The 15,159-nt window shown below is 35.6% G+C and overlaps 1 protein-coding gene across 4 annotated transcripts in view; it reads left to right on the top strand.

The window, feature by feature from the left end:
- Positions 1 to 15,159, top strand: part of NTNG1 (netrin G1) — a 317,715-nt gene that overhangs the window by 243,024 nt on the left and 59,532 nt on the right. For 2 of the 4 annotated variants that reach the window (XM_058179238.1, XM_058179236.1), the window contains exon 6: positions 12,629 to 12,694. The exons of the other annotated variants lie outside the window; for them this stretch is intronic. In XM_058179238.1, the coding sequence (XP_058035221.1) occupies positions 12,629 to 12,694 (66 nt within the window). The remainder of the gene's footprint in view (positions 1 to 12,628; positions 12,695 to 15,159) is intronic. 4 annotated transcript variants of the gene reach the window in all.

Here is a 15,159-nt window from a genome sequence, read left to right as displayed (position 1 = left end):
ATCCCTTGGATCTTGGAATTTTACCTGTGCTTATCTTTTATCTCTTTTCTTGATTGTTTACCAGTTTTAATGTGTGCCTGACCTGTTGGACCACGAGTGCAAGTTATCCTCAGAGTACTATGAAATAACTTTTTCCAAAGTTCCTTATTCTCTATTAACTAGGAAACAGCTTAAGCTCAGTTAATCTCTGGCTGCAATAGATTTATAGCCTGCTAATTCCCATTCTAGCAGCCAGGCCAAGCCAACACAGAAAAGATGTCTTAAGGTTTTCTATATATCTTTGCTGCCATCTAATGATGGTCTGGTCAGTACATCTGCTGCAATTGCCACCACTCTGCTGTTTCTGCCAACCACTCTATCCCCAGGCATTGTGCCACCAGAGGCAGATCCTATGAGATTCCTTTGTGAGCATCCACAACCCTGCAGTAGACAAGATTCAGCTTTGTTGGTTAAAAGACTGAAGGCTTGGCCAGGAGGCAGCCATTACATTTATGTTGACTGCATAAATATCACTAGTCCTGAAGATCCTTTACTACATGGGTTCTTAACCTTTTTTTTTTTTTTTGCTATGGACTCCCTCAAAAGCTACTGACCTTTTCTCAGAAAAATATATTTAAATGCATAAAATAAAATGCATATAGATCGTACTACAAAATAAAGCAATTATGCTAAAATGCTAGCCATCAGAATATCAAAAGGTAAAGATTATGTTGTACAACCATCCAATCTTTTTTAATGTTTACAAACATTCAAAGCCCTGTTTTAATTTTCTCCCGTACAAATTCACAGACCCTCTGAAACCTATCCATAGACACCAAGTTCAGAATGCCTATATTCATTCTGTCTGCAGTTCTAGGCATCATGGCCATAATAACTAGTTTGATTGTACATCTTTATTTTTCCATATACAGCCAAGCTTTTATGCCATCTACCTTATAAACGGTGCATAATTTATAGTGACTTTTGGCTAGATGAGTGTTTCTTAACATCAGCCACTTTTAAGATGCATGGACTTTAGTGGACTTTAGTAAGGAATTCTGGGAGTCAAAACCCATGAATCTTAACTATGGCTAATGTTGAAAAATATTGGATTAGACCTTTGAGGATGTTAATTTCTACCCAATAAATAGTCTGCACCAGAGATGGGTTTCAGCAGGTTCTGACCAATTCTAGAGAACCGATAATGGAAATTTTGAGTAGTTCGGAGAACCAGTAGTAAAAATTCTGACTGGCCCCGCCCCCATCTATTCTCTGCCTCCCAAGTCCCACTCTTTGGGAGGAAATGGGGATTTTGCAGTATCTTTTCCCTGCCACGCCCACCAAGCCGTGCCATGCCCACCAAGCCACACCCACAGAACCGGTAGTAAAAAAATTTGAAACCCACCACTGGTCTGCACATATAGTTTCCATGCAACTGAAAAGCCCAGTTGTATAAGATTCCTCAATCGAAGTCTTTGCATGTAGACTCCCCTTTTGAACTCAAACCTTAGTCTCTTGAAGCCTCCTTAGTTTTACTAATACATGGAGTGACATTCTTGTAAATAGATCCACAACTTCCCATTTTCTATTTCCCTGTGGAGAAACACTTTATGGGGGAAGAAAACCAATTGACTGCATTGGTAAGCCAATAATATTTGCTATAATGGGATGCAAACAATTCTCTGCTAGGAAGGTGGAAGACAATCTCTTGGAACCATTTAATAAATGTTATGCTTTTCTTTTCTCTGCCACCTCAAGAAACCGGACCTGGAACAGCTACAAGGAAAAGCCAGCTGTTGCCTAGCAACGCTGTCTTAATTTTCTTTCACTGGAAGAGGCCTAAGGGCAGCGGCAGCAGCAATTAGTGTGGCCAGATGCCAAGGAAGACATCCTCTGCCTCCAGTAATTGTCACAGGGAATTTCAGCAGGTGGAATTTGTCAGGCAGGGACAGGAGTGGGGGGGGAAAAAGCTACACCTGCTAGAAATCCCAGTGTGGAACCCTAAAAGTTAAAGCTAAATTGAGCCCAGTATCTTCTGCCCCTCATCAGCCTAGCAACCATTTAGATTTTGAAGTTTATAACCCATGAATTTCGAAGAACCACCTACAATAACAAAATTGATTATTTCTTTATTTCCGGATGGCAGACCCATCTGCTAGCAATTTTCATGCTTATGGACTTCAGCATTGGAGGAAACAGAACACGTTTCAATGTACACATGACAGAATAGGTATTTTACACCTTTGCAAAAAAAAAAGAGAGAGAAAGAGGAACTGGATAACTCCAGTTGGGATCAAGTCAAATTCTCTTCATTTTGGTCAGTGACCATATTATATACACATACATTCAGAATAAAAATAGTGCAGCTGTAAATTTAAAAACAAAAAAACGAAAGAATCTCAGATTCTCCATAGTTAAAAAAAAAGAATTAGGGAAGCTTTCTTAGGCCAATTGAATACAATTTTTTTCCTAATCCTATAGACTACCACACAAAACTTCTCCACTTTTCTTTTTTTCTATCTATCTATCTATCTGTCTGTCTGTCTGTCTGTCTGTCTATCTGATTGTGACACAACATGAGCATGCTGGTAAAAAACATAACACTGGGACAATGTAAGAGTATGTTCTTATGGAGGTTATATATTCTATTGCTTCAACCTCCCCAGAGCACAAAAAAAATTCTTCGCATAAGCTTGCCTCCAACATTTTCTTATCTTAATGACAACAGTGACCTTGGAAGAAAAAAAATCTTGCAATTGAATCCTAGTCTTCAAAAGAGATTAGAGATTAGACCCCAAGAAGATTGGCAAAAATCTATAAATGTATGGAGAACGTAGCCAGGGATTAGATTAATTTTCAGCCATAGTTAAGATCCAAATCCTCTACCTTCAAAAGTCAGCATTGACTCCTAGTAACTGCCGACACTAGTCCCTGCAATTTTCTTGACAAGATTTCAGAAATGGTTTGTCATTGTTTTATTCCCAGGGCTGAGAGAAAGCCATTAGGCTAAGGTCACCAACTAGCTCTGTGCTAAGGGAGGATTAGAATTCAGTTACTATCCCAGTGCCTTAACTACTTCTCCAAAGTGACTCTCTTAATAGAGACTTAGGACTGTGCATTTAAACTGGAATTTACCTATATGTAGTGTACACGTCTCTGTTGCGATATTGAAGGTTGCCTTTTCATGTGAAATCCAGGAGTAAGAAAGTTCCTTCTTTTTTCTTACTATCATCTACCTAGTGAAGTAGACTGACACCAGAAATCAAGACTTTCATCCCTTCCAAATTAAAAAAAAGAGAAAGAGGAACTGGATAACTCCAGTTGGGATCAAGTCAAATTCTCTTCATTTTGGTCAGTGACCATATTATATACACATACATTCAGAATAAAAATAGTGCAGCTGTAAATTTAAAAACAAAAAAACGAAAGAATCTCAGATTCTCCATAGTTAAAAAAAAAGAATTAGGGAAGCTTTCTTAGGCCAATTGAATACAATTTTTTTCCTAATCCTATAGACTACCACACAAAACTTCTCCACTTTTCTTTTCTTTTTTTCTATCTATCTATCTATCTATCTGTCTGTCTGTCTGTCTGTCTGTCTATCTGTCTATCTGATTGTGACACAACATGAACATGCTGGTAAAAAACATAACACTGGGACAATGTAAGAGTATGTTCTTATGGAGGTTATATATTCTATTGCTTCAACCTCCCCAGAGCACAAAAAAAATTCTTCGCATAAGCTTGCCTCCAACATTTTCTTATCTTAATGACAACAGTGACCTTGGAAGAAAAAAAATCTTGCAATTGAATCCTAGTCTTCAAAAGAGATTAGAGATTAGACCCCAAGAAGATTGGCAAAAATCTATAAATGTATGGAGAACGTAGCCAGGGATTAGATTAATTTTCAGCCATAGTTAAGATCCAAATCCTCTACCTTCAAAAGTCAGCATTGACTCCTAGTAACTGCCGACACTAGTCCCTGCAATTTTCTTGACAAGATTTCAGAAATGGTTTGTCATTGTTTTATTCCCAGGGCTGAGAGAAAGCCATTAGGCTAAGGTCACCAACTAGCTCTGTGCTAAGGGAGGATTAGAATTCAGTTACTATCCCAGTGCCTTAACTACTTCTCCAAAGTGACTCTCTTAATAGAGACTTAGGACTGTGCATTTAAACTGGAATTTACCTATATGTAGTGTACATGTCTCTGTTGCGATATTGAAGGTTGCCTTTTCATGTGAAATCCAGGAGTAAGAAAGTTCCTTCTTTTTTCTTACTATCATCTACCTAGTGAAGTAGCCTGACACCAGAAATCAAGACTTTCATCCCTTCCAAATTAAAAAAAAAACAAAAACCTTATAAGCAGAATTATACAGAATGGCATTCAGTTAAAATCTCTTAGTATTCCGATTGCATCGCTAATTATAGTAATTCATGAAAAGAGGCAACCAATTTAAGGATTTTTTCTATGTTACTCTTATGAGAAAGATGGCGAATGGAATGGGAGGGGGTGTGTATAAAGTAAACAAATACAGTGGTTAATTTGGAGTCAGGTAGCCGTGTCCAGGTTCCACAATCCAGGGACTAAACTTCAAAACTTGGTCTGGCCAACGATTTACTACTATAAGGACATAAATATTTATACAATGGTCCATTTTGTGTTTCCCATCACATTTAAAAAGAGTGTGTTATCCCAACAACTGTCAGAATTATATATATATACTTATACTTATATATATATATATATACTTATATATATACTTATATACTTATATAGTCATACTATATTATATAATATAATATATTATATTATCATACTTATATATACTTATATACTGTATAGTTATTTCATGCTTATGCTCATATATACTGTGCGACTAAATAAATAAATAAATAAATAAATAAATTTGCCCTAATGTCCAATTTTCATCAAAAGGTTTCTTCATGTACTGCTTTTTAAAAACCCAGTCTTCCCAGAAAAGTATCTGCCATGTTCAAATAAACTGGATTGGAATAAAACTTCAATTCCTTAAAAATTATGTGGTCATCTGACCACATTTGTTAAGGAATTCCCACAGTTATCCCTAATTTATTTATTTTCAAATTGCTTGTTTTTCATTATTTTTAATATAAAATATCATATATAAATAACATAATATTTCACTGTGTACAGTTAGTCCTCGACTTACTATCTCAATTGAGCCCAAAATTTCCACTGCTAAGTGAGATATTTGTTAAGTGAATTTTGCCCCATTTTACAATCTTCCCTAGCCACAGTTGTTAAGTGAATTCCTGCAGTTGTAACAAGGTTATTACGTGAATGTGGCTTTCTCATTGAGTTTGCTCATTAGAAGATCGCAAAAGGTGATCATATAACCCCAAGACATTGCAACTGTCATAAATATGAATTAGTTGTCAATTTTGATCACGTGACCATGGGGATGCTGCAGGGGCCGTAAAGTGTGAAAAATGGTCATAAGTCACCTTTTTCAGTGCCTTTGTAACATCGGTCACTAAATGAACTGTCATAAGTCGATGACTACTTGACATAGTACCTCTATGCCTTGTGGCTGTTGTTGAGCAATAATTTGCCAGGTGTCATAGCACATATCCAGTAGGGGAAAGTTGAGAGTTCATTGTTAAAGTATATCTTTGTTTTATGTGGCATAATCATTTACGGGAATAAAGGCCTGTTCTCAAAAACATGATATAGCAATGCTTAAACTAATCAGTTCTGGCTCTGTTCTTTGCTTAGCTAGGAAGCAGTGTGGAAATCCTATAAATAACATCCTGGAGAAAATACGAAATGTAAATGTAACAAATACATTCTCTGTCCTTTCACATATTCACTGTGCCTAAACCAACTATACAGTATGTCCAATCCCTGTGCCTTTTAATGTTTTTCTTTTAAAAGCCTTTTTGAGATTAGAGGCTGAATATTACAATTCTATATCTTTTCTTTATCTGTAACTCTGCGGTGATCTCAGCACTATTATGTTATTTTCCTGCTGTTCAGGAAAAGAAAGTTTTTAACAAATTGCAGTAAATGAATGAGTGGCTATTATATACCCCAGCTATTAAAGGATTCTGACTGAAGCGTGTTGAGAATGACTCATCTTTTCCAGGTACCTAAAGACTTCACAAGCAGCCTCCCAAAAAGTCTTTGGGTGACTCAGACGTTTTTATCCCACCGTTTATTCATGGAATAAAATGACAAATGGGCAGAGATCGGGTGATGTTCATAGAATATCCAGCCAAGAACGGACAAATTACAAAGAGCATCCCTTAATATCTTGCATGGCTGTTACATTTTTTTTTCACAGAAAAATTGTATAATTGATACAAAGCGCAAAAAGAAGTTGTGTTCAGAGGTAAAGAGTTTTCATCCATACTTCAGTGGGCTTTGGATTTGGGGAGGAAAAAAGCAGTATGGATTCAATGAGATAGGTATTTGAGTAAGCCAGGAAAATTATTAGACAATGCAAATGTCAGATTTAATGAATCATACATACCAGTATGGCTTTTACTCAGGTAAACAGGTACAAACAGGTAAACAGCAATTCGTTCTGAACCCATTAGATGATATTTCCTAACAAAACCTGCATAGGATTGAGTTGCAGCATTGAAAATGCCAAAATTAGATGTAAAATTTTGCAGGTATCCTTTGCAGATACAACCATAGTTATTGTGCATGGGAATAATATTAGCTCCTAAGGAGTCCAGGAATCATCATGGATTTCCCTAACTCTTTTTTCTGTCTCTGTTTCTTCTTCAGATGCACACTAGATTTTAACTTCTTCCTATATCTTCTTTCTATTGTGCTGTTTTTACTTATCAATCCTATCACATGATACAGTGTTATTCTCTTGCCTTCCACTTTCCAATGTTTGCCTCTTGTTCTGCTTGTCCAATATGATCTCCTACTCTCTCTAATCTCCTAACACCTCCTCATCCAGAGGTTCACATTAGTTCAGAATAGTAATGTCCACTTTCCATGTTTGCTACCTACTACAAAAGGCTAAACATTGTATTGGAGGCAATCTAAGACAATGAGCAACTATCTTAGAGCTTAGCTTCAATTTAGCTTTCATTTCAAATGGCTGATGTTCTGCAATGAATATCCTAAACTGTTATGACGGTCCTTTTATACAGGAACCAAGTTATCATTTAACTTCTATTCTGTGTCTGATACCACTATTATAAGGATTGGTTTAGTAGAGATGATTTTTTGGAAGCCCATGGATCTTGGACAGCTTCCTTGCCAGCACAGGACCAGATGATACCCTATTACCAGATTCTTTGTTTACAGCCTTTCTGAGACCACATTGTTATAATTAAATGACTGATTTAACATTTATTTTAAACTCCTATTATATTGATGCAATCAGAATAATGTCTAAAAATAAGACCCATTTATATATTTTGGATTGCATGATAAAAAAGAACTGCGGAAACACTGGGCTGGTGATTTTGTTAAAAATTAATCCTCAGCTTAATCCACTTAAAGGTTTCAGCCCTAGGCTACAAAGAGCAGGTGTTTTTTGCATGACGGATTTGTAAATACAGCAGAATATGCAAAATATTCTTCACTGCTCCTGGGACAGACATCTATAAAAGCCAAATTACACAAGTGGCTAAATTATTTGTTGTAAAATATATGCAGATTTTTTAAAAATGCATATGAAGAGGGAAAATAGCTTATTATCTCCTCCAAACTGAATCTGGATTAGACTCATATATATAAACATTAGCCTTAATATGGAGGGAATTTCAGTGACCCATTTCCTGGTCTTGGACAGATGAATTCTTATTAATCAATAAAGGAGAATATTTGTAGCTCTGGGTTAAAATGGGGCACTAGTAACACTGATGATGTTGAGAATGTCTATAAGATAACAATCAAGCTCAGCACCAAGGACCCTTCATTCTTATTCATACAGTAATTATTTCCACCCAGTTACCAATAAATAAATAAAAACCGTTGTAATAAAGTTAACAATTTGTAAAAACAATAAACACTAAAATAAAAGCAAATTTATTATTTATATGTTAGATTTATACAGCCATCTATCTAATAACTCTAGGTTGCTTACTTACAGTTCATAAAAGATAAAGTTAAAAACAAAAGTACCTTCTCCCCAGGTGCCAGACCAATCATCCTTGCAGCTTAATCCCCATTTTACTTAGCTCAATGCTTAGGGGAAGAGCCGGGTCTTGATTCTAATGCACAGATTGGTTGACGTTCAGGAGACTAATATTTTAAATATATGCACGTTAAAGTTTTGCAAACTTATGACAACACATAAATTGATGCTAATAGTTCACTGACAACCTGTGCACAACTTTCAGGACTGGTGTTACATTTTGCCACCTCGCCTAACAATTATGCAGTTACCACCTGTACTAATAGCAATAGCACATAGACTTATATACCGCTTCATAATGCTTTTACAGCCATCTCTAAGCAGTTTTACAGAGTCCGCATATTGCCCCCAACAATCTGGGTTCTTATTTTACCCACCTCAGAAGGATGGAAGGCTGAGTCAACCTTGAGTCGGTGAGATTTGAACTGGTGAACTGCAGCTAGCAGTCAGCAGGCTCTGAAGTAGCTTGCAGTACTGCACTCTAACCACTGTGCCACCTCGGCTCTAATGACACCTTTGTGATCATTTGGGGAAGTAACCAGACATAAATTACACTATAGTGTACAGTCAAGAATTAATTAGAGAATGTACATTGGTATTAAGTTATCCTAAACCCAGGTAAGGTTTTAATTTAGCAGTCTAAGTTGGGCCTATGTCTTCCTTGCTACTGCAACCACCTGGTCTTGTAGGGACCTATTACTTTGAAGAGAGTGCTACCTTATTCCACAATATTACCATGTTATTTCATTTCAGATTCCTGTTCTTATCCAGCCCATCACTTTTGTCAGGCAACATTCCCTGATTCGAGTAGAAAAGAGAGCATAATCAGGGTTCTAATGACTTGATGTAGATATTGAACTGCAGGGAGGAAAGAATAGAATATTTTGGAATGTCACAAAACAAAACAAAATCCCTGGAGCCGAACAGAAATCTCCCATTGTTGATTTCTGGTGATGGACTTGCCAGTAAGAAGTAAGTTACATAAACTCTGTGCCTCCAATTCCCAAACCCCTGTTCTATTCCAGCAATATCCTTTGTCTTGGATTGTTTGGAGGAGCAACATACTAGCATTTTCCATGTCTCATTCCAACATCTGTTTCTGGATTATATCCAAACCTAAAGCCAGACAATAATAGATCTAGATAATTAGTTCCTCCCAAGTACACTTGTAGATGGGCAGCCATTATACTTTCAAGTTAAAAAAACAAGATCCTAGTGTATATGTTAATTATGCATTTAGCCTGACTCTGAAATTTCCAGACGAACTAAATTTGTTTTATCACAAGTCTAGCACACACCTAGTATGGTTGAAAGTGGGTCCTATTGATTTAATCAGGGTCTATTAGCTCAGCACAGTTCACAGAAGATACTTTCTTATCACAGATTAATGCTTACAAATCTTGTACTTTAGAATTAAAGTGATCTAACTGTATTATTGCCACCAAATTTGTTAAGGGACATAATGGAGTTATGGATGGTGAGATTACATATGCATGTGTATTAGTAATTCAGTTGCCTAGCTCATAAACATTAGTACTCTTTCTCCTATACATATACCATATTTTACAACTAAATAGACATGCACTTACAGCAAAAACAAACAGAACACAGCCAATTACTTGCCCACTTTATAAAAAAAGATTAACTGAAATATGTGAATATTTTCATTTTAATCTCACAGTGACTACTGGAAGAAAATAGAATTTGCCTCTGCTGAACTGATGCCAGATATATTTACTTGGGAACAAGCCTTGCCTTGTTAAAAATAAAGATGTTCTTACTTTAAAAGTATTTTTTTTAAAAAAATGATATTCCATAGTTACATACATGCTTAGAATGACTTCCCCTGACTTAACTATTGGGTTAAAAAAACATAAAAATTGGAACTGCAGTGAAAATATGGTGCCTATATAAGCCTTAATGTTAATCAGAGACCAGTCTTCTTTTGCATGCCATTCTCTGGGTAATTATTTAGCAGGGCAGTTAACCTGGGCATATTCTAGGCAGATTACAAAACTAGTAGTGGCAAGCAACATGACAAGGGAAAAACAGGAACTGAAATAATTTCTTTCCTGGGAGAGCTGATGTTTGAAGAAATAGGAGTCTGCATAAACTGTGCCTAATTTAGCAACAGATTATATAATGAATAAAGAAAACCTGAGCAGACTTTGGATGTTTTTGCTAGACCTTAAATTATTAAGCCTATCTGGAAGTGATGCAGAAAATGGTAATTTAAATGGGCAGAATAAAATGAATGACAGTTTAGCATCAATAACAAAAATATGTAACAAAACTGCTCATTTACACAGCAGAAAAAGCATGCAATTAATTGAGGTCTCAAGTCATTCAATTAAATTATGTCATAGTGCTTTAGGTGAGAAACAGTGCATGAGATTAGAGAAAACATTAATTTTTATCCATTTTTATTTGTTTGTATACCAGCAAATAAAACAAGAAAATCACAATTAATTAGGATTAAAAAGAAAAAAAATGTTCTAAAATATCTAAAAAGGATTAAAAGAGATAACACAGCATACTGTACTATAGAAGAGTATAGAAGCTATAGAAGCTATAGAAGAGTAATTAGCTGTGGTTAAAGAAGCAAAATCAGACTGATAATAGGAAATTCAGATAAAATAAGTCAGAATGACCAGGATATTTAGCAATACATTAAAAAAGCATATTAAATGAGAATATAAACAATTTCAACATCACCAAAGGTGTATATTTTTCTGTTACAGAAAAGTGTTACATGCCATCCATTTTTTTCCTAAAAATAGCTTTGGATATTTCATATGAAAGCTCTCTTCCATTTTTTCTTCTTCTTGCCACACACATAATGGAAGATTCAATTAGGAATACCCTTTAGCAAAACAGAATCAAATTTGGTTCCATTATAATCAAAATTGTTGTATAGTACATGCACAAACAGGTAGCTTTTTGGAAATTGCAAAATAGTTTTCACTATATGACCCTAACTGATTTCTACATAAGCATTACATACCCAAACACACACACACACAAATAACTATTTTAGCTTTCTATGTATATTTTTAGTATTTGTAAGAGAAACAGAGAATTTGTTTCAAGAAAATAAATCGTTTGATATAGCAGCACGCATATTTTAATTTTTTTAAAAAACATGCCAACTCTTAAAAAAACATACTAAACAATTGACTCGGTGACTTAAGTGAATCGTTCCAATTCTAAGATTCTGTATTATTCTTTGGCTTTTGTGGAAAAAAACAATAAAGTTTAATAGTCTTATATTCAGACTTTAAATAGAATTATGGATGCCACATGTTCTCTTCACAATAAGCGAGTGTAGATACCATAGAAGTCTATGCAAGCAAGCACTACTAATTCATTTTTTTGGTAACTGATTTCATTGGCTTCAGATGTAACATCAATGCATCAACTGGGCATCAAAAATAATATGCTCCAAAGGAAACTTTCATTTCACATCTAATCCATGGTTCACTCGTTCCACTGCTAATTTTAAGTGTACATTACACTTAAAGGTACATGGTAGAGGGACAGTGTTAAAAGATCGGATTAGGAATAGGTCACAATGGAGAAATATATCTGGTCACTAGGAGTCAAAAATAACTTGATAATCATCAATCAACACTGTGATGCACATGCATGTGTGAACCATCCTGTAGTTCAAGAAAATTTTCCAGATAGGTAACAAGATGCAGTCAGAGGAAAAGAAGAAATTGAAACTTGACTACCTGTGAATCAGATAGCATGACCAAGGGATATGTGGTTAAATTGCATTTTGCATTTTAGCAATAGATGGAAAGAAGCATGGTAAGTCAGGTGGCACCCCAGCAAAGTTCAGTGGTACAAAATGCAATGTATTCTAAGAATTCAAATATTTCAACGTTGTTGTTGTTTTGGTACATAATTATCAGTGCTGCCAATATTGGCCCAGATCATTCTTCTTTTATTTTTAGATTTAGGTTGGAATTTTTGCCTGCTCGATTTAAATGCTAGTGAGGAATCTTAGTATGCAATTCTTGGATATCTGAAGAATAACATTTTTGCCTAGAAGCAGGAAATGCCCCAGAGGAAAAAGATTTTTAAACAAATAGTCAAACAAACAGCTGGAACGCCCACTTTCTACCCTTCTCCATTATGCTGCTAAAGAAGTAGGCAATCTACCCTACTCTGTAGAAGTCACTGATTTAAAGAGAATCAAATAATCAATATCCACTACATTAAATTGTACCTGTTAAATTATAGAAGACAAAACATTATCATATGAATACACAAAATCTTTAAATGTACATTCAATGTTTTGGGAATCATCAATTGCTTCTGTTTGTTCAATGTGGCAGTGATGTATATTGTCCTAATGTTTCATTGACAAAGTCTAGTGATAGATGTCTGTGGTTTGTGTTGTTCTCCATACCCATGTGCTTAGATACAAAGCTAAATTTTAAAAATCTTATCGCATGTTGTAAATAACAAATCCTAATTTTTCCCCCCACTATATGCAGCTCCTCCAAAGTATGATAAGATATGGCCGAATATATCTTCCCTTGGGGTTTCTAACCCAAATCAAGGTAGGAGTCTGTAAAATTCCTACTGGTCTATTATGACTTTAACTGCTTTTCATAGAATCAGCGACCCAGAAAAAAAATCCTGTCATACGAATAAGAAGAAAATATACCATCCAAAACAATCTACTGAGGATTATTATGCTCATAAAAATGAATCATATATGAAAAAGGCTTTTTATAATGTGTACAGATCTTCCTCATTGAAGTTATAAGTACTTTTATAGCTTTAATTGAATATGGATCCCCTAAGAAGAGGAGGATTGGATAGATATCAGGGTTTGCATGGAAAATAAGTTTTGACACTTCTTGGGTGCCAGAGATCTTTGTCTCCATCAGATCATTTTAATGTCTCTCCCTTCTGCTTTGTTTGCTTAATTGAAATGAATGTTATTTCAGTTGATGTTCAGAACTGAGATTGCAGTGAGTCCAACTTGTGGTAGTTACAGCAAAACCATATTCTCAGGAAATTTATTTGAACAATTTCAGCATTTTCAAAAAAAAAAGAGGGGGGGGCTTTTCTCTTTCTTCCAAGTCTTTATTTTTCCCCCCACAAGGTTAAGTCACATTGTAGGTTACTTCCTATGTATATGTCTATGTATGAACGTGCTTGCATGCTGAAAGTGTCACATTCCCACTATTACAGTAATTGTTCTCTCCAGGATCCCTAGTGCATTGGTTCCACATCTGAATTCCAACAACATTCACACCTAAAGAATTTACCGGCAGGCTGGTATGATGATTATTTCAGGAGGAAAAATGATGTGGGTTTAAAAGAGAGGCTGGGGTGAGAGAAGAATAAAAGAGGTAGCAAGAAATCTCAGCATTTTAAAGTTGGGTTCTGTAGAGCTCTTGCACAGAAAATGCATTCAGTCAGGTGGAAGTCTGTTCAGTACTTCACGTGGAATTATTTTGTTTCTTAAAACAAATGGTGTCGGTGTACAGCTTGCCACCGTTATACACAGGATGTTCTTTTTAAACTCTAATGAATACAGATGGAGGAGGAAATGAGCATAAGAAGATCCAGGAAATAGCTTCTAAGCTAAACAAAATGTATTAGCAATTTGTTGGAGAGCTAGATTAGAAAAACTGCTGTCTTAGTCCTTGATCATAGGAAAGAAATTGAGACTGTCCTAGATACATAAATTACTCGCAGCTAGAATTGTTTTAATCATGGGTTCTCTATTATATTTCGCTGTTTCTTTCCATGCCTCTTTTATTTATTTATTTTTATTTATTTATTTTATTTTGTCACAACAGTATATATAAGCATATGCATGAAATAATTATACAATATATAAGCATATATATAAGCTTGTATGTAATTACTATATTAATTGGATATAATGAAAGGAAGCAATAGGACAGGAACGGTAGGCACGTATGTGCTCTTAAGCACGCCCCTTACAGACCTCTTAGGAATGGGGTGAGGTCAATAGTAGACAGTTTTTGGTTCTCTTGGAGAACTGCTGTCCCAACTTGGTCATTTAGAAAGAAAGAGCCTTCGACTGTGTTCGTAGTGAAAGGAATACTTTTATTAAAGCCAAATGGTTTCAAAATAGAAAAAGCCAGATCTGAGGTTTTAGCCCGAAAGCTGCCTACTTATTTTGCCCGTTCCCAGGTTCCCCCCCTCTTAACTATCTCCCTTGTGGGCAATGAGATTGTTTTGGTAACAGCTTTGAAATTTGGCGGCCTCAGTGATGGTCCGCATTCCATACCCATGGTTGTGACCTTGGGGTCGGTCAGCCAATATCTCTGGTAGGCATTTGAAATGATTTCGGTTTCTTGTCCTCCCTCCCTACTTGTTAGTTTCCTCCCTCCCAGAATTCATGGCAATCTGGCATCAGAGAAGCAGTGATGGGGCAAAGCAGGATGGCAGGACTGACAACTTCAGTGCCATACTGGATAAATTAAATCCAATCTACTTTGCTTACCATGATCTCTTTTCTTTTTACCAGAACTACAAAAATCTACCAACCAAAGACTGGTGTGGAACAAATTTGTGTTAACGTTAAATGGAGCCCGCCAAAAAAAAAAAATATTCCCAGTTATCACAAGCTTTCATCATTTTAGAGTTTTTTTATTCTCGTGGTACTTAAATAATTAAAAATCAGACACATTTTTAATCTACTGCAAATTATTGAAATTATTTATCTACACCCTGATTCTGCAATAACAAATCTTAATCCTACAGCTAACCAGCAAAATTAGTATTGAATTCTAGATTGAATTATTTATTGTTCAGTTTATGAAAGTTGGCCAGTGGCGATAATGAGAGAAATAAGGCTTTGCAAAACACATGTGTTGTATCATAAATGATTGTAAAGAATCTCAAACTATTATTTGAAAATGCTATGTAGCTCTTGAGCAATTAAGCTTGTTTTGTAGCAAAAGAACTCGGCTGTCAGCCAAACAATGAAGTCATACTGTTCAGGTTAGGTTGCAAAATGATAATTCGATAGATGTGTTGG

The sequence above is a fragment of the Ahaetulla prasina genome, chromosome 3 (genome assembly GCF_028640845.1).
Source record: "Ahaetulla prasina isolate Xishuangbanna chromosome 3, ASM2864084v1, whole genome shotgun sequence".
In the NCBI taxonomy this organism is placed as follows: domain Eukaryota; kingdom Metazoa; phylum Chordata; class Lepidosauria; order Squamata; family Colubridae; genus Ahaetulla; species Ahaetulla prasina.
This window is presented reverse-complemented; position numbering and strand designations above follow the sequence as displayed.